The 20,401-nt window shown below is 42.8% G+C and overlaps 1 protein-coding gene across 6 annotated transcripts in view; it reads right to left on the bottom strand.

Moving 5' to 3' along the window:
* The window catches only part of LOC140914124 (cullin-associated NEDD8-dissociated protein 1), a 42,469-nt gene extending 22,282 nt beyond the window's left edge, over positions 1 to 20,187 (bottom strand). Inside the window, exons 1-8 of one of the 6 annotated variants that reach the window (XM_073351241.2) lie at positions 19,906 to 20,187; positions 15,833 to 15,976; positions 6,615 to 6,769; positions 4,969 to 5,092; positions 4,059 to 4,315; positions 3,319 to 3,424; positions 2,337 to 2,488; positions 24 to 316 (exon numbers count right to left, since the gene is read on the bottom strand). In XM_073351241.2, coding sequence (XP_073207342.1) covers positions 24 to 316; positions 2,337 to 2,488; positions 3,319 to 3,424; positions 4,059 to 4,315; positions 4,969 to 5,092; positions 6,615 to 6,769; positions 15,833 to 15,976; positions 19,906 to 19,973 — 1,299 coding nt within the window. In that variant the 5' untranslated portion in view covers positions 19,974 to 20,187. Of the gene's footprint in view, positions 1 to 23; positions 317 to 2,336; positions 2,489 to 3,318; positions 3,425 to 4,058; positions 4,316 to 4,968; positions 5,093 to 6,614; positions 6,770 to 8,515; positions 8,623 to 15,832; positions 15,977 to 16,328; positions 16,725 to 19,905 lie in introns of those variants that run through there. The other 5 variants (XM_073351246.2, XM_073351242.1, XM_073351244.2 and 2 more) reach the window with 5 other exon arrangements.
* Between the last annotated feature and the right edge of the window lie 214 nt (positions 20,188 to 20,401).

Here is a 20,401-nt window from a genome sequence, read left to right as displayed (position 1 = left end):
CCTATTACCACTTTCTCACTCACCTGGTTCTGAAGCATGGTGAGGGGTATCTCTTCCTTGCCTCCTGCATCTGAAGCATGTAGCCAGCTTTGTATGGGCAGCGTTTGCTTCAGCAAAGCGATATAAGCACAGAAGATGTCAGCTTTGACATTCTCCTCTCTTTCCTTGAATCTGCCTATCAAAACCGGGGACAGAGTCTTGTAGAAATCCTGAAGGAGGTCGTGCCGGGTACTGACAATGGCTTCCAGGCACTTAGCCGCAGACCTGCGAACTTTCCAGCTAATGTCATCGTCATCGCTGTACTCATCGTCGCTCTCTGGAAACAGTCAGTGGGGGGAAAAAAAACACCCAGTTACAAGAGAAACACAAGTAGGGAATCACCACATGCCCCCGACTTTCCCTCTCACATGTCATTTCTCCTCCTATCGAGCTCAAAAGTTAACATGAGATAAACAGATGCCAATAATTAAAATGTTTCTGGGAAAAATCAGATTTGGGTTATTCTGGACAATTTCCACAGATAGTCATCAGAACCCAGTGCATTATAGTGGCTCGTATGTGTCACTGCTGCCTTGTGGTGGATAAAATGTCTAATTGATTCACTACGTATCCAATCCCGTAGACCTCTAGTGCCTGAAGGTCTCACTAATGTTAACTACAGCTACTGGAGAGTCCACTTTAGCTCATGTTGTAAGGGCTTGTGTTTTGAAGGAGGGATAAGGTCCCAAGTTCCATTTATTTTAAGGCCAGAAGTGACCATTAGGCCCATCCATAATGATACATAATAGAGGTCACAGCACTTTACTCCACAATTTCTGCATTTTACCCCATGACTTGTGGATGAGCAGGAGAAGCTCTTTTAGAAAGACATCCAATCTCAATCCAAAGCCTCCAAGCAACGAAAAGATATCATATCCCTTTGGATGCTGTTCCAATGGTTAACTCCCCTCACCATTACACATTTGAATCGTGCCTTACTTTCCATTTGAATTATTCTAGCTTCTGCTCTGAGTCATGACACCCTGTGCAGTGAGAGAACTGGCACATTGTGGAACTCATTCAATACCTGAAATGGACTAAGTGTACAACTGATATGACCTGAGCCTAGAGCATGAAACTGATTCTCTCCCACCTCAATCTATCCCTCACCTCACTCCTTTAAAAAGAAGCTACTGAAAAAGACCTGGATCAGAGGCAGTGTCAGTTGTAACCAAGGTCAGCCCAAAGGTAGCAAGGTCTTGTTTATTTTTAGGATTTAGTTTCACTATTTTACACTGCACTGTTTGGGTATGAGTTTGGCACGCAGTGCCTCAGCAGGATGCATTCAAAATCTGTATATTGGCTACTAGGAGTTCCCCTCTTCACACATGACAGAGCTGCTAGCACTAAACAATCCCTCGAGGTAGGAATACAGACACGCAGCTGCATTAAAGTCGCCAGTTCCACCAGATAAATAAAAGACCATCAGGAGAGGGTCCAAGAGCCCCAGGAAATGTCTACAACGCAGCTGGGAGGGTGCTTCCCAACTCAGGTAGACAGATACACACTAGTTCTGCTTCAGCTAGCACCTCAAAATTGCAGTGTGGCTGCAGCAATGCAAGTGGTGGCTGAGGCTAGCCACCCGAATACAATCCCAGCTGACCTCCTGGGCATGTACTCAGGCGGCCAGCCTGAGCTGCTGCCTACGCCACCACTGTCACACTGCTATGTTTAGCACACAAGCAGAGCTAGCATTGTCTGTCTATCCATGCTGGGAAGTTCCCTCCCAGCTGCTGTGTAGACATAGAGTTGACACCTGCCTGCTTGTAGTATGCATATAAAATAGCCTCACTCAAAAGGCAGGAAACGGAAGTCTGAGCACCATTTAGCAGACTGCAACCAGCACTGGCATTTGGTGGGGGGATTGTTTTGAATTTGGGCAATCACAGCGGCAGAGCAGGAGCTAATCGAGATACACCAGTGGTAGGGCTGGTGGACTGTGGGCATGCCGTGACAGACACCTGCATTCACTCACAAACACCAGAGGCAGCAGCTCTTCAGTCTTGCTCTCTGCCAGGCTAGCTTATGGTGTCCGTTCTAGCAAATGCCATCCTTCCATGACAAGAGATGCCAGTGACACGTGGATCAGGAAAGACACAACTGTAAAGTCCCACGTTTGGAAATCATTAGAATTACGCCACTGACAGAACTAAGCAGCTGTACACTAGTTTGGGTCAATGCAGATATCGTGGGGAAGAAGGTAATGCCACATAGTGCGAGTGCGGAGGGGAGAACTGGACCCCTTGGATACTATGTCAACAGTTCTACTAATCATAGTCATCCTCACAAGCAGGCACCTTGCTCTTCATCCTCCCCATTTTCAGTTTCCATCATTTCCTCCTCTTCCTCCTCCTCCTCATTGTCATAGTTGTAATTTGGGTCATAAGTAATGTACTTCAGGCACAATCCCATCACACTAGGGATGTGAGGGCCAATTTCCTTTGGACACCTAGCAAGACAAAAACAAAGCCTAAGATTAATGGGAGGTAAGTAATTTTTATATCCATCACCATAATTCATCCCACAAGATCCCAAAGTGTTTCACACAACTATACACACATATTATTGAAATGCATTCAACAGTAAATTTTCCCTTTCATCATAGTGCATGAAGCAGGGTCATGTACCCATGTGAGACTCCAAGAAGTGAGCTTCAGACTCTCATTCTCCACTACCTGAGAGGTTCTCCCTTTAGAACAAAAAAACAATGCCCCCCACAAGTTCAGTCCACCACCCCCTTCCCCGAGAGGAGGAAAATGTAGGCAGCTCTCTAACACATCTCCTCAAGGCCAACCTTCTCACCAGAATTAGTGTATGAAGATTGCTGCACAGCAGTCCCTTCTCAAGAAGCACCATTCCCACCTCTCACCCCTTCTACGGACATCAAAAGTCTGAGCCAACTCCTTCCCAGTCATCTGAAGGACTCAAACGTCCTCCAAGAACCGGCAGTAAGTGAAGTTCAGTCACAGTGGGTATTAAACTGCCACTTACGATACCCGTATCATTTATAAATATCATTGTAAACTCCTGGGTCAAGAACCGATTCTCTCACATATTTGGTAAAATACCTCGTACATTCAAGATGATATATGAATAGCCCAACTTTGTAAGGATGGATTTTGTTACTGGACTGATATTGTATCTCTTTGTCTCCCACAATAATGCATTTAGGAAAATATTCCACTCAGCTTAGTTTTTCCTCAGACCCCTTTGCACATGCACTTCCCAGAGAAGGGCAATGAAATAGAAATAAAGCACAGATTACTCGAGGGCACACACCTTCTCACAAAAGACTCGAAGGCCTGAAAGCAGTATTCCCTCAGCTCATCATCCTCCACGTTACAGTACCGAACAACTAATGGGATGATCTTCTCCAGATACTCTCCTGAAAGAGACAAAGTAAACAGCAGGGGAAATTGCTCCCACTTGAGCTGACTGGTAAAGTGAGAGCCTAGTTACCAGCCAGCCAGTTCCAGGCAGAGCATTCTTTACCTGGATCTCGCTGGTTATGCGTCGTGAACAGCCTGCCAAACAATTTCAACAGAAGAACCACCCCATTTTCATACAAAGGAGTTATGGAGAGACAGAGATGATCTAATGGTCTGAGGAACTCTGGGGGTGTAATCCCAGATGGGATAGCACCTCTGGCAAGTCACTCAAATACTCTGTGCCTCCATTTCGTCATGTGTAAAATGAGGTTAATAATGCTGAGCTTCCAAAAAGGGGTGCTGTGAGGATTAATTAATTAGTGTTTTGGAAGTGCTCCTGCAAGATCTTGAAATGAAAGACCCTATAGAAGCACAGCCAAGCACTGAGATCCAGTGTGCCCTCCCCTGAGGTCTGGGTGGAGATCTGAGAACCAGAAGTGGGAACCCTGCAACGAATTGCAGAGTGCTAACTACTAGTGCACTAGAAAAACAAATAAGTATATTTCTTTTTATATCTAAATAGGAACAGTTTTAAAATGTAATGTGTGTGCATGTGTCTTTGTAGCTATCATTCCAAGCTACTGGACCTACCTGTGCGGTGCCCAGCCTGCCTGCTGATACCCGCGATACACTGAATGTACGTTCTAGTGGTAGAAGTAGACTCATTCCTCTTCAGTTCAGCTAGCAAGTGCTCCATGAGTTCTGAGAAGATATTCCCATTGCACGTCAAGACCAGATAGCCTAGAGCAATGATGGCTCTCTTACGCACAGCCAGTCTGGGGCTCCTGAGCTGAGGAAGGAGGCAGTTCAGGATAGAGGAATGAAAAGTGTAAAGCATCCCCCCTAACCTGCAATACAGAGGCAACACACACACAAGAAATTAGATCTTCAGCATGAAGGCTCCTTAGCTGGCGTAACTGAAATGCAAAAAAAGAAAGCTACATAAATGAGGACAAGCACATTTCTAGCAAAAAACAAACAGCGTGTTCTAGATTAAATCTAAAGTTGCTCTGGCTAAGACAGGGAGGATCCATTTTTCCCCTGTCCCTGAAACAAGATTTTGATTTTGACAACATGTCTTTGCATGGCCCAGTGTTTTTGGTGATAAAATCCTGACTGCAGCTGACAAGTTTACCCACTGTGCTGTCATTCTGAATTATGCTTGTGTTATGTAATAAGAGAAACCGCTAGCTAAAGAAACCGTGTGACCAGATCACACGTTCCAAAATAGAATTTTTCTTCTTTCTGCCCTTCTCCTTCCTACCTCCCCAGAAGTTTCTTATGATCCTGCAATGTTACCAGTATCCTTCCAAGTGTAAAAGGATACATATGTACATTCTCTTAGCTCAGCTAGGTGATAAGACCTGCCCAGACACTTCCCAACTGGCACCAATCCCAATCCTTTAATGTTTTAGTCCTCCAAGTAACACAAAAATCACAAGCAAACACACTGTGCAGCCCCCCTGCCATACACAGCTGCTTGGAGGAAATCCTTTCATACCTGCTCAACATATCTGACAGGATGTCAAGAGCCTCTAACTGCACAGATACATCCTCTTGTTTCCCAATGGCTCCAGTTAGCTGGGCCGTGATCTTTTTGCACACATTGGCTGTCATTGTGGAACCTAAGAAAAGAGATGACCTTTGGTCAACTTTTTGTTTTCAAAACCACTTTTTCCTCCCTGATACTCAGAGGTTATAATGCACAGCAGCATACATGTGGACTCGTCCACAGCAGGTGGCTAAGTTACTATTGGCCATAATGGTCTCTCCCAGTCAAAAAAAGTCACCAGAGGAAGACTAAGGGAGTGGAATGGTCAACTAATGCTACCCTTGTGGGAAAGGGAGGCTGCTTCTCCCTGGTGATGCCTGGGCTCCTCCATCTCCAAGTAACACGGCTGCCTGAAAAGCAATGCTCCCATTGGTTCCTCTGCCCAGGAAATACCATGACCTCCCTCAGTTGGGTGCAGGCCCAGAACAGAAGTAAATGCTGCTAGGAACATCATTAATTTCTGCATGGAGAGGGTATGTTTAGAGAGCAGCATGCTGCAGGAAGACCTGCTTCCTGGCTCCACTTTTTCCAGCCCCAATCACCTCCCCACCCCAATCCGACACTTGAGCACCAATGTCAGTGGGGTCAGAGGTGAAAGCAGCAAGCGATGAAGTCTCCCCTCCTCCCTCTTCTGTCCCCGCACATGGAGTACCGGGCCCAACCCTTGGGAAGAAGGCTCAGGTAATCTATTCCCAGTTACTACAGTAAGACTATTTCAGTTCGTGTGACATACACAAATGAAAGGTCTCTAAAACTATGGCTCTCAAGTATTTAAAATTTAGCAGCGTTTGTAAACAGAGCTTGAAAGCTATCTGCATGAAAAATAATTCCATCCAGTACAACTGCCAGCTCAAAGTCAAAGACAGCAATGCCGCTTTGGCTCCTGCTATGCAGAGTGGGGGTGGGGGGGGTGTTTGGAGTTGCCAGATGCATGAGAGATGGCATCAAAGCACAGAGACTGCTGAAGAGACAGCACAAATCTCTGTGCACTTAAGAGATATATTATTGAAGAACTACTATTGTGTTTACTGGAAACCCAGCCCAGTATGCTTTTTTTGTGCCATGGCTAAAGAAACTGGGCAAAAGAGGCAGCCTGGAGAGGCTGTCAATAGTAAAAAGACACAGGCAGTGAAACAGACTGTACATAAAGGTAGTGAATATATCAGTGCTGCTAAGATCCAGAAGACATCAGATTCACCATTTGTGGGAACCAGACCGTGAGCAGCCCTGCTAGACTTTAGTATAGACTCTCTCAGTGATGGTCCCAAGCAACAACATTTGAATCCAGGGTTTATGATTTCGGACTATTATGCAGACAGGGGTCAGTTGCAAACGTTAGAAGATGAAGGTTCACATTTCAAGCACCCCCATTTTGCGGGTGATCAGATCTAGGGTTTTGTTTCAAGTCCTGTCTTTAATCAATTTTATTAGCATCTTCAACTCTTTATTCATTACATTGTAATTCCCTATGCCTGTGCCCACCATTACTAACAGCACTGGGCTGGGGGAGAGGGAATCCCATAAAACTACAGGTTCTGAACTCTGCTTCCTAAAGGCTGTAGTAGATTTTACCATATTTCAGGGAAGAATTTTACCGGTAGACGCTGGAGGCAGCTCTGAAATGACCGTTTTCAGACCAATGCTGGAGATATCCCGAAGTTGTTCCTTGTCTGATAACATGTTTGTACACAGAGAGTCCACAATAGTTTCTACCTGATATTCTTTCACTTTGCTGACCAAAGGGCCCAAACTACAGAAGGAAAAAAGAAGACAGACCAAATGTGAAGAAAACCATTGTCTAGAAACCACACTTCATGTCAAAAGGAAGGATGATCTGGTTGGTGTTGGATTTCAGATGTAGTCCTTCAGATTTCTTTAAGATAAGGGGGGCACCAGATCTAATGTCACAAACACTACCATCATTATTGAAACATGTTTAAAATCAAAAACTGATGTCAGATGGTCTGTCAGAAATCTACTCATCATACTTCATATTCCTAGCTAGTTAGCACATCAGATAGGGTCTGATCCAAAGCCCACTGAAGTCAATGGAATCATAAAAGATTAGGATTGGAAGAGAGAGAGAGGTCATCTAGTCCAACCCCCTGCTCAAAGCAGGACCAACACCAACTAAATCACTAAAGACCCATTAAAGTCATTATCAGATCCATAGTGGAGAACATCAATTAGTCTATTGGAAATATGGAGGGGGAGGGCAAGTTATTTATACCAAATAAGATTTTCTTAATTGAATGTGCAGTTTAATAGCTAATAGACTGAATTATGACAAGGCAGCCATGTTAGTTCTTTTAACACTGAAATCTATAGTCATGTTTTAAAAGGTGCCAAAACTGACCAGTCTAAAAATAACATTAATATTTCCATGTGTAATTTACCTCCTGTTGCCCACTGCTATGCGGACTGAGAACTCTGCCTCTGTACAGTGTAAGAACAAGAGCTGATTAACCAAATCCAGTATTCATTTTCCTCTCTTATGTCAGTAACAACATGAGATTGTCTCTAATGAATCCACTATTCAAAATTACATGTGCAATAATTGCCAGTAGGGTGTTTACGAGCAGTTAGTTGCAAATATTTTATATTCAAAGTTTGAGCTGTGTTAGTTAGTTTTGATTAGACAAGTAACATGGTAACGTCTCAGTTCTCTAATCAGATGAAGGTAACTCTTCAAATCAGATTTCAAGTTTCTGAATTTAAAATTATTCATCTTCCATGAATATTTTATACTATGTCATGACAATTAGTTGTTTCCACAAACATTCCACTAACAAATCTGGTTTAGAGAACATTCAGAAAATACAAACAGAAAGGAATGCAAACAAAGAAAATTCAATTTTTTATTGAAATGAACATTCACAGAAAATATGTTTAGCCCAACTCTAATAGTAATAATACATTGTACTTCTTATAGCGTAAGTGATTTGCTCAAGCTCACACAAGTCAGCAGCAGTATCAGTAAGAGAACCCCCTAGTCCTGTGCCTTAATTGCAAGGCCATTCTTCCACCTTCCACAGGACTCACTGGGAAAGTAACTCACAGAATTGAGCATCTTGTTTACAGAGAAACACCATGAGCCAGATGCTGCAGGCTTTATTTGGGGAAGGACTTCAATGGGAGTTTGGCCTGAATACAAGCTAAACTATCAGGTTCTCCAACTACTTTCTAGTATTTCCTGTGGGCATAGTATGGGGACTTAATCCATAACATGCCCCTTTGTGTAACCTGTTTATCAATTAAGAAATCTGTAGTACATGAAAGATGAGGTCATACTGTTTTCTGTGTATGCATCTTTAAATGTGAAGGAGTCTCCCAGTCTGATGCAAGAACAGCTGCTGCCATTTTGAATTCCAGTTCAGATGCAGAATGTTAGAGGGGGTCACTGTGCTTGTTTGTGCTCACCATCTTCCATACAGAGACTAGACTTGGTCTCTTTCCTCTATTATAAAGTCAGGCATCCAATCTGAGTAAAACATACCTTGCGCTTTCCATGTGCAAAACTTATCAGAATTTAGCAGCTGGCCAGGGGAGGGGGAGGTTGATGTGCAGTACAGCCATCTTGCTCAACAGGGTTCTAAAGAAACACTGCCAAGATGTTATTCCAAGGTAAAAATACATAGATGACCAGCCCCCAGAGATTTAACACTCAGCAATAGTATTCTCTCAATTGGCTACAAACATGACTACGTGCACATGGTGAGAGAAAGAGGATTACTTTGCCACACTTTTTGCTACTGTCGATAATACTTGTAAGACAAACTCATTTTTCAAGAATAGTAATGCTTCACATGAACTGGGACTGGAATTTTAGGCTTAGTATCCTGCATTGTATTATGGTAAAACCGTATGACTGCCGTTTCCTTGGGACTCTTATCAAAGTCAGCTGTGAATCTAGCTCATAAAGAAAGAGTGCCAATTGTTCCGGAGAGTCCAAAACCCTGCGCAGCACCATGTAGCCTCCATCAACATATCCCAATCTTACTAAAGTTTATTCAGATACACAAGTGGAGCCAGATCTGGTTCCCACTGAAGCAAAAGTAACATTCCCTTTGATTTCAAAGGCAACTGAATGGGACCCTTCGATTAAGAATTCATCATGTAAACAATCTGACTATTAAGAATGTTTACATTAGAAAGTGTCACTGTTATGTATTTTGTTACAATATTTGTGACTGTCCATAGCAGATAAAATTCCCTGAAAGCCTAAAAACAAAAAGTATCTTTACCTACAGTGTTTTATCCTTGTCTATTTGGCAAACCTTGTATTTTTCCTTGTTGTGATGCTAATTGTGCAGAATCTGTATGAACCTACATGTATTTCCTTTTTGGTGTATCAGAACCATGACAGAGTGGGGCATGGACCTGCTGACAGAATAAAGCATTTGTTAAAGTTAACACTGTGAGCTCACATGTAGCCTGTTTTTTGGTAGGAACTTTTTTTTTTTTTAATTCAGTGATCGAGGCAAAAATAGCTATTTAGAAGCCAAATGAGTCTTCTGAAATACGAAAGTTTGAAAAGTAATATAAGCACTAATGTAAGCGCTTTTTGTCCATGAATCTCACAGTACCGGTTATCCCTATTTTACATATAGGGAAACCAAGACACAGAAATTACATGATTTGCCTGGATCAAACAAAAAGCTCACGGACTATCCAGGAAGAGACAAGAGGTCTCCTGAAACCCAGTCCTGTGCCCTGTATAGGCCACACAGATCAGATGTTGGGCCTAACCAGACTGTCAGCATCCGAAGGAATCTCTTGTTAAAGATACTGACCACAGAATCCTAGAATCGTAGGACTGGAAGAGACCTTGAGCAGTCTTCTAGTTCAGTCCCCTGTACTCAAGGCAGGACTAAGTAGGATCTAGACCAGGGGCTCTCAACCTTTCCAGACTACTGTACCCCTTTCAGGAGTCTGATCTGTCTTGCGTACCCCAAGTTTCACCTCACTTAAAAACTTGGGCTTCAGCCCCGCATGGCAGGGCTCAGGCTTTGGCTTTCTGCCCTGGGCACCAGTGAGTCTAACACTGGCGACCCCATTAAAATGAACTCGCCCACAGTCTGAGAGACATGCTGATATAGTATACATAAAAGTATAAACAAATCACTGTCTGCATAAAATTTTAGTTTGAACTGACTTTGCTAGTGCTTTTATGTGGCCTAGGCAAAAATCTAAATGAGCTGATGTACTTCCTGGAAGACCTCCGCGTACCCGCAGGGGTACATGTACCCCTTGTTGAGAATCACAGATTTAGACCATCCCTGACAGGTGTTTGTCTAACCTGCTCTTTAAAATCTCCAGTGACAGAGATTCCACAACCTCCTTAAGCAATTTATTCCAGGGCTTAACTACCCTGTAAGAACAAAACCAATGGTGGAACCTAATGTCCAACCTGAACTGCCCTTGCTACAGTTTAAGACCACTGCTTCTTGTCCTATCCTCAGAGATTAACGAGAACAATTTTTCTCCCTCCTCCAGGTTAGCAACCTTCTATGTACTTGAAAATTGTTATGTTCCCCATCAGTCTTCTCTTCCCCAGACAAAACAAACCCAATTTTTTCAATTGTCCTTCATAGCTCATGTTTTCTAGACCTTTAATCATTTTTTTGCTCTTCTATGGACTTACTCCAATTTGTCTACATCTTTCCTGAAATGTGTCACCCAGAATTGGACACAATACTCCAGCTGAGACCTAATCAGTTCAGAGTAGAGTGGAAGTATTACTTCTTGTGTCTTGCTTACAACACCCCTGTTAATACAGTGGTTCTCAAACTTTTGTACTGGTGACCCCTTTCACATAGTAAGCCTCTGAGTACGACCCTGTCATAAATATAAAGGGAAGGGTAAACCCCTTTGAAATCCCTCCTGGCCAGGGGAAAGCTCCTCTCACCTGTAAGGGTTAAGAAGCTAAAGGTAACCTCGCTGGCACCTGACCAAAATGACCAATGAGGAGACAAGATACTTTCAAAAGCTGGGAGGAGAGAGAGAAACAAAGGGTCTGTGTCTGTCTGTCTGCTGGGTCTTTGCCGGGGATAGACCAGGAATGGAGTCTTAGAACTTTTAGTAAGTAATCTAGCTAGGTATGTGTTCGATTATGATTTCTTTAAATGGCTGAGAAAAGAATTGTGCTGAATAGAATAACTATTTCTGTCTGTGTATCTTTTTTGTAACTTAAGGTTTTGCCTAGAGGGGTTCTCTATGTTTTCGAATCTAATTACCCTGTAAGATATCTACCATCCTGATTTTACAGGGGGGATTTCTTTATTCCTATTTACTTCTATTTTTTATTAAAAGTCTTGTAAAAAACTGAATGCTTTTAAGGGGGGGTGCAAGTGTTGGGAGGATTGTTCATTGTTCTTAAGATCCAAGGGTCTGGGTCTGTAGTCACCTAGGCAAATTGGTGAGGCTTTTTACCAAACCTTGTCCAGGAAGTGGGGTGCAAGGTTTTGGGAAGTATTTTGGGGGGAAGGACGCATCCAAACAGCTCTTCCCCAGTAACCAGTATTAGTTTGGTGGTGGTAGCGGCCAGTACAAGGACGACGGGTGGAATATTTTGTACCTTGGGGAAGTTTTGACCTAAGCTGGTAAAGATAAGCTTAGGAGGTTTTTCATGCAGGTCCCCACATCTGTACCCTAGAGTTCAGAGTGGGGGAGGAACCTTGACAGACCCCCACTTATAAATTAAAAACACTTTTAAATATATTTAACACCATTATAAATGCGGGAGGCAAAGTGGAGTTTGGGGTAGAGGCTGACAGATCGCGACCTCCCTCCCCCATGTAATAACCTCACCACCCCGAGGGGTCCCGATCCCCAGTTTGAGAACCCCTATGCTAATGCATCCCAGAATGTTTTCTTTTTTTGCAACAGTGTTACACTGTTGACTCATATTTAGCTTGTGATCCACTGTGACCCCCCAGATCCCTTTCTACAGTACTCCTCCCTAGGAAGTCATTTTAATCCTATCCTCCAAAGCACTTGCAACCCCTCCAAGCTTGGTATCATTTGCAAACTTTTTTTTTTTTTTTATCTGGACCCCTCTCTGAAGAAATAAAATTTTAAAGATGCAAGTTTAGATATGGCAAAATCTACAATATAAGCCTTTCGATAGTTTCATCTACTGTTCCTACAAAACTATTATACATTCATCCCTACCCACACATCTCTCACCATAACTAGAGACTGTCGCTGCCTTTTATCAGACAGAAAGCATTCATACGGAAGATTCAATCTACAACCTATCCTGAAGGACGACCCATCACTCTCACAGATCTTGGGAGACAGGCCAGTCCTTGCTTACAGACAGCCCCCAAACCTGAAGCAAATGCTCACCAGCAACCACACACCACACAACAGAACCACTAACCCAGGAACCTATCCTTGCAACAAAGCCCGTTGCCAAATGTGTCCACATATCTATTCAGGGGACACCATCATAGGGCCTAATCACATCAGTCACACTCTCAGAGACTCAAAAAGAAAAGGAGTACTTGTGGCACCTTAGAGACTAACCAATTTATTTGAGCATGAGCTTTCGTGAGCTACAGCTCACTTCATTGGATGCATACCGTGGAAACTGCAGCAGACTTTATATACACACAGAGAACATGAAACAATACCTCCTCCCACCCCACTGTCCTGCTGGTAATAGCTTATCTAAAGTGATCATCAAGTTGAGCCATTTCCAGCACAAATCTAGGTTTTCTCACCCTCAACCCCCCCCCCCCACACACACACACACAAACTCACTCTCCTGCTGGTAATAGCCCATCCAAAGTGACAACTCTCTACACAATGTGCATGATAATCAAGGTGGGCCATTTCCTGCACAAATCAAGGTTCTCTCACCCCCTCATCCCCCTCCAAAAAACACACACACAAACTCACTCTCCTGCTGGCAATAGCTCATCCAAAGTGACCACTCTCCCTACAATGTGCATGGTAATCAAGGTGGGCCATTTCCAGCACAAATCCAGGCTCTCTCACCCCCGCCCCCCCCTTTTTTTTTCCCGGGGACACACACACACACACACACACAAACTCACTCTCCTGCTGGCAATAGCTCATCCAAACTGACCACTCTCCAAGTTTAAATCCAAGTTTAACCAGAACGTCTGGGGGGGGGGGGGGAGGGTAGGAAAAAACAAGGGGAAATAGGCTACCTTGCATAATGACTTAGCCACTCCCAGTCTCTATTTAAGCCTAAATTAATAGTATCCAATTTGCAAATGAATTCCAATTCAGCAGTTTCTCGCTGGAGTCTGGATTTGAAGTTTTTTTGTTTTAAGATAGCGACCTTCATGTCTGTGATTGCGTGACCAGAGAGACTGAAGTGTTCTCCGACTGGTTTATGAATGTTATAATTCTTGACATCTGATTTGTGTCCATTTATTCTTTTACGTAGAGACTGTCCAGTTTGACCAATGTAAATGGCAGAGGGGCATTGCTGGCACATGATGGCATATATCACATTGGTGGATGTGCAGGTGAATGAGCCTCTGATAGTGTGGCTGATGTTATTAGGCCCTGTGATGGTGTCCCCTGAATAGATATGTGGGCACAATTGGCAACGGGCTTTGTTGCAAGGATAAGTTCCTGGGTTAGTGGTTCTGTTGCGTGGTATGTGGTTGTTGGTGAGTATTTGCTTCAGGTTGCGGGGCTGTCTGTAGGCAAGGACTGGCCTGTCTCCCAAGATTTGTGAGAGTGTTGGGTCATCCTTTAGGATAGGTTGTAGATCCTTGATAATGCGTTGGAGGGGTTTTAGTTGGGGGCTGAAGGTGACGGCTAGTGGCGTTCTGTTATTTTCTTTGTTAGGCCTGTCCTGTAGTAGGTAACTTCTGGGAACTCTTCTGGCTCTATCAATCTGTTTCTTCACTTCCGCAGGTGGGTATTGTAGTTGTAAGAAAGCTTGACAGAGATCTTGTAGGTGTTTGTCTCTGTCTGAGGGGTTGGAGCAAATGCGGTTGTATCGCAGAGCTTGGCTGTAGACGATGGATCGTGTGGTATGGTCAGGGTGAAAGCTGGAGGCACGTAGGTAGGAATAGCGGTCAGTAGGTTTCCGGTATAGGGTGGTGTTTATGTGACCATTGTTTATTAGCACTGTAGTGTCCAGAAAGTGGATCTCTTGTGTGGACTGGACCAGGCTGAGGTTGATGGTGGGATGGAAATTGTTGAAATCATGGTGGAATTCCTCAAGGGCTTCTTTTCCATGGGTCCAGATGATGAAGATGTCATCAATATAGCGCAAGTAGAGTAGGGGCTTTAGGGGACGAGAGCTGAGGAAGCGTTGTTCTAAATCAGCTATAAAAATGTTGGCATACTGTGGGGCCATGCGGGTACCCATAGCAGTGCCGCTGATCTGAAGGTATACATTGTCCCCAAATGTAAAATAGTTATGGGTAAGGACAAAGTCACAAAGTTCAGCCACCAGGTTAGCCGTGACATTATCGGGGATAGTGTTCTTGACGGCTTGTAGTCCATCTTTGTGTGGAATGTTGGTGTAGAGGGCTTCTACATCCATAGCGGCCAGGATGGTGTTATCAGGAAGATCACCGATGGATTGAAGTTTCCTCAGGAAATCAGTGGTGTCTCGAAGGTAGCTGGGAGTGCTGGTAGTGTAGGGCCTGAGGAGGGAGTCTACATAGCCAGACAATCCTGCTGTCAGGGTGCCAATGCCTGAGATGATGGGGCGCCCAGGATTTCCAGGTTTATGGATCTTGGGTAGTAGATAGAATATCCCAGGTCGGGGTTCCAGGGGTGTGTCTGTACGGATTTGATCTTGTGCTTTTTCAGGAAGTTTCTTGAGCAAATGCTGTAGTTGCATGTAGAGACTCGTTCACCTGCACATCTACCAATGTGATATATGCCATCATGTGCCAGCAATGCCCCTCTGCCATGTACATTGGTCAAACTGGACAGTCTCTACGTAAAAGAATAAATGGACACAAATCAGACGTCAAGAATTATAACATTCATAAACCAGTTGGAGAACACTTCAATCTCTTTGGTCACTCGATTACAGACCTAAAAGTTGCAATTCTTCAACAAAAAAAACTTCAAAAACAGACTCCAACGAGAGACTGCTGAATTGGAATTAATTTGCAAACTGGATACAATTAACTTAGGCTCGAATAAAGACTGGGAGTGGATGGGTCATTACACAAAGTAAAACTATTTCCCAATGTTTATTCCCCCCCTCCACCCCCCACTGTTCCTCAGACGTTCTTGTCAACTGCTGGAAATGGCCCACCTTGATTATCACTACAAAACGTTTCCCGCTCCCCCACCTCCACCCCGTTCTCCTGCTGGTAATAGCTCACCTTAAATGATCACTCTCTTGTTATAGTGTTCAGAGTAACAGCCATGTTAGTTTGTATTCGCAAAAAGAAAAGGAGGACTTGTGGCACCTTATTGACTAACCAATTTATCTGAGCATGAGCTTTCGTGAGCTACAGCTCACTTCATCGGATGTATACTGTGGAAAGTAGAGGAGATCTTTTTATACACACAAAGCATGAAAAAAATGGGTGTATAAAAAGATCTTCTATGCTTTCCACAGTATGCATCCGATGAAGTGAGCTGTAGCTCACGAAAGCTTATGCGCAAATAAATTGGTTAGTCTCTAAGGTGCCACAAGTCCTCCTTTTCTTTTTGCGAATACGACTAACGTGGCTGCTACTCTGAAAGGAAGCTATAAGACACTGTATACCTAGGGCTCTATTCTAAAGAATTTTCTGGATTATTTGACAGTTTCATTGCTACTAGTATGTGTGTTACTCCATATAGAGGCTCTTACCACTTGACAGCCAAGTTCTGCACCTCCCCGTTTTTGTCCTCAAGCAATTTTAAAAGCATTTTCACAACTTTCTTCTCACTGTCTTCATCCAGCTTTATGGAATCTTTCTGCAGTTCCATCATCAGGTCATTGGTGGCCATAAATCTGAAACAAAGAATATCAACAATAGGTTGACCGGTATGTAAACACAGATACATTTCACAGAGATCAGTGCAGAGGATAAAATTTAGTATTCACATGGCACAAATATGGAAAGCACTTAAACACTAACTAATTAATCCTCACAACCCTCCTGTGAATTAGTTAAGAAAGTAGTTCCTCCATCCCCCGTTTGGACAAGTGGGGGAACTCAGGCAGAAGGAATTGGTGGCAAAGAATTCAGCTAGTTCAGAACAAAGTGAGACAAGACACAGGAGAATTTTAAGTTATTCTCTCCCCTCAGATCTGCTCTGAAACATGACTCTACAAAAATGGTATTGTGGCATTCCACATGTACTTTGTCTCAATGTTTCCAGATGGAATGGTCTCGGGTTACGAGAACAAAATGTGTTTTCTAATTGCCAGTCCTGCAAAAGTCAGCCTGGGATCTGAAAATCCAGATAGGCTCTTTCTAGCTTACTCATCATTACTAGTCATAAAACTTCTGACAGCCAGATTCTGCCTTCAGTTTCACTGAGGCACAACTATAAAACTGAGGGCAGAAGATGGTCCGACAACTGTACCTTTGCTAACAATTCTGTTGATAATGCAGGAGACAAAATAAAAGCTAGCTCACTCTCTTGCAAAGTTGACAGAGTAAAAACTTATTTTAATCACGCAAACAAGCGGATAGTATGCTGATTACACAGAGAGAAAATCTCTTGAGAAAGAAAGTGCCACTTTTACATAATCACTCCTCAGACTAGCATTCAGCGTAGCAGCCGTGTTAGTCTGTATCCGCAAAAAGAAAAGGAGGATTTGTAGCACCTTTAGAGACTAACCAATTTATTTGAGCATAAGCTGTCGTGGGCTACAGCTCACTTCGTCGGATGCATTCAGTGGAAAATAGTCCTCAGACTAGAAGTGCACTTTAAAGTTATCTAGGCTAGTGTTTCTCAACCTTTTTGATACCAGGGACCAGCTTGTTGCCTTCCTAAAATGTGCCAGGGAGATCCCAGGGACTGGCGCCGCATGGGCCAGTCACTGAGAAATACTGATCTAGGCTATATTTAAACTTCTATTGTTCAGTCTAGTCACTCAGTTTGTTTATTTCCTTCTGGAGTGTCTTCTATTCTTCAAAAATCTGAATGGTTTGTTGTATCATCAAAAAATTTAACCTCCTCTCTTGTTTACTTCCTCCTTAGAGGCCTTATCTATACTGAAAAAATGTGTTTTTCTGCACCACTGTAGCCCCACCAATGCTACTAATATTGAAAGCTGTACTGTAGTCAGGATGTAGGCTCTTTTACCATCCCGGGTTATGAGATACAAGGCACTCTACCTAGGCTACAGCTTCTACTGTTGCTCGCACTAGTGAAGCTGCACTAGTGCAAGAGACACATTTTTCCAGGCTACCTGTACCCCAAATCATCAATATCTACATCACAGTTCCCAATACTGATCCTTCTCATATCCCACATGTGAGAAGCAGCCATTCATGATGACTTTATTCCTTATTGCCACTAGTTATTTAGATTTAACGTTCAGCTAGATGGATGACTTTCAGATGCACATCTTTTCACAAATGAAACCAAATATTTGGCCTCCAGGTTCAGAAAATCCTTAGAATTGCAGCTCCCTATTAGTGAGTGTAATTTTATAACATGGATAAATATCCAAAAGGGACTAAATGGAAATAACTCCCTTTCATTTCACAAGCTGCTTAAGCTACATTTTAAAAATCAAGCTTCCAATCAGCATGTTCAGCATTTAAAAATGCTACCGCAATAGTTTTGCCATGTCTTTGGTGTGTAAGCCTGTGCTTGAGTAGCAAAATAACTACATCTGGGATAAGAGACTCTTAGATCACCAGCCAGAAATTGAAGATGAGAGAATTAAAGGAATTACTGATCTACAATTTAAACAATATTTGACTTTATTTTTGATTAAGCAAGGACTATTTAGCTCCATTTTAAATTGGAAGTCTGCACAAAGCATGACAACACATGTAAAGATCCTGAATAAGAGCTAATGAAGCTGCTCTATCATCAGCTTCATTGGGGGGAAAAAAAAAATCCATTTTATCATCAAAAAACGTAGACATGTCTTCTAGAAGTTATACTACTATAAATAAAAATAAAAAACCTCTCTCTTATGAAGTACCTCAAACCTTCCTATCTGGCATAAACATTACCCATTCTGGCTGGGGGCAGGGGTACAGTTGGCAGAATTGCAATAGAGTAAAAATCTTTCATAGTGAATCAGCACATTTTTTAAACACACCTATTACATTTTATTTATAGAGCACCTTGAATACCACTGACTCCAAAGTCTAACAAGGTTTATTTGCCTTTCCAGAAACATATATACCCAAAAGAATAAAAGCAGCTGAGCATCTTGGTCCATTTAGAGAAGTATTTTAGTGGAAACAAAATATTTCCTCAACATGCCAATATAGTTTAAAAATAAAGGATTTGAGCACAGCGAAAACCTGTAATACTGTATCCATATCCTTGGGTACATGTGCTACACTTTACTGCAGTTCCATAAAACACTTTTCAAAGGCAAAATGCTGCACATAAAACATGACAAAACCATGACCAATAAAATTAAAGTACTCCTTAAAGAAGTATTTCAAAATCCAACTGCATGAATGGATGGTAAGAGGATACACACACAGGACAATTACTACTTAATTTAAAAGGACCTTTAATTAAAATAAAATCATTTTAAAAATCTGAACAAGCTACTAATAATATTTTAGGATCAAATTCTATTTTAAGATCTGCTCTTTGATACTCTAGAACAAATCCCACTGATGCCAACAGAAGTCACTTACGGCATAGTTTTGGCCCTGAGGTTATTAAAATAGAAGTTGTTTTAATTTGCTTATCTCATTATTAAACTATTTGTTCAGTTTAGGTATTTCTCTCTTTTTGGACAATTAAAAGAGACAATTGCGTGTTTCCTTCTAGTCAGCTTCACTTAGGGTTCTCTAGCACAATGCTGCAATGTTTAAGTTGTAGACGCATATTTTAAAAAATAATAAATTCTGTTTTTAACATAAAAAAAAATCTGTATTTTGGGCCCCTAACTACCTGATAATAGTAACCCTTAGTTCCTCTTTAACAGGTTGGGATATCTTACCCTTTTACTTAATCATTTATTCAGGCCAATAAAAGCTACATGTGTTACTCCATACCAACTTTCCCCTTCACTTTTGTGGCTTATGACTGATGATTCACTGTCCTACACTATTACTTTATTTGAACTCCAAGTGGGTTTGTTCACCCCCCTCCAAACACATACAAATAAACCAGTGATGAGGGACCACCACCATCCAACTACTTTTAAAAGAAGGCCTCATATGCCTTTTTATTTTTCTTGAACAGCACAGAACACACAGCAGATATTTTCCCAGATAATAGCAGCTGATTAGGATTTTTTCTCCCCTAGCTGCTGCTGTCCAGTGCCCCTCAGGCCCCAATTCGGGCATGGGGGGGTGGAGGTTGAGAGGGAGAGAGTTCTATAAAATAAGAGCAAAATCTCTAACCACTTGTAAGATAAACTAAAAAAAACTTAGCTTGTTTCCCCACCACCAACCACGGAGCCCTTCGTTTGGGCATTCATGTGTTTACTAATCAATCCCAGAACATACAGCAGATTCCTCACCCTTTGGGGGGCGGGGAGATTGCACTGATTGCAGCTGACCCTTAAGGAACTTTGCAATTGACACCTCCTCTTTTTTCGGGTTTTGTACTAGCTGCAATTAATAAAACAACCCCTCTCTACTCTAGGAGGGTTGAACTAGCTGCAGTCAACAAGATCTCTCCCTTGTATGGGTTTGCAGATACGCACCTTGCTACCCCTAACTAGTGAGTTGCGATTAACGAGATCTCCCCCAAACTAATCTCAAACAGCAGCTGGGATCCTACCTAAAATCTTTGTCAGTGGATGTCATCTTCTCCAGGAGGTTAGAGATGTGATAGGACACGTTAGTCATCTTGCCCTGCAGCTCCTAGAAGGTGCTCCCCTTACTAAAGCCTGGATTTTTTAGGGGATGTTGAAGTTTCGTGCTGCCCTGAGCCGGGGTGCTTGCTTGCTGGAGATCTGCATGGAGAATATGGCGACAGAAGGGACACAGTGAGGCTGGGGTGGTGTTTTCCTCTCTACCCCCCACCCCCTTCGAAGTCGCTGGAAAAGCTGAGCCCCTGCACTGTAATCATGGGATATAAATAGCCCGGAGTCCAGGCTGCTGAGCTACGGGCGCCACCTGCCGGCAGTTATTCGTAGCCTCTCAAGTTACAGCAAGGAGCGGGATAGGGACAAGGGGCAGCAGCCCCAGCTGCTTTTACCCCCCCCCCCCCATTAAACTCATCACTTTTTCCCTTTCCCAACACTACCGATTGCCAGACTACTGACAGGTGAACA

The sequence above is a fragment of the Lepidochelys kempii genome, chromosome 7 (assembly GCF_965140285.1).
Source record: "Lepidochelys kempii isolate rLepKem1 chromosome 7, rLepKem1.hap1, whole genome shotgun sequence".
Taxonomy (NCBI): domain Eukaryota; kingdom Metazoa; phylum Chordata; order Testudines; family Cheloniidae; genus Lepidochelys; species Lepidochelys kempii.
The sequence above is the reverse complement of the archived record's forward strand: the minus strand, read 5'-3'. Positions and strand labels throughout refer to the sequence as shown.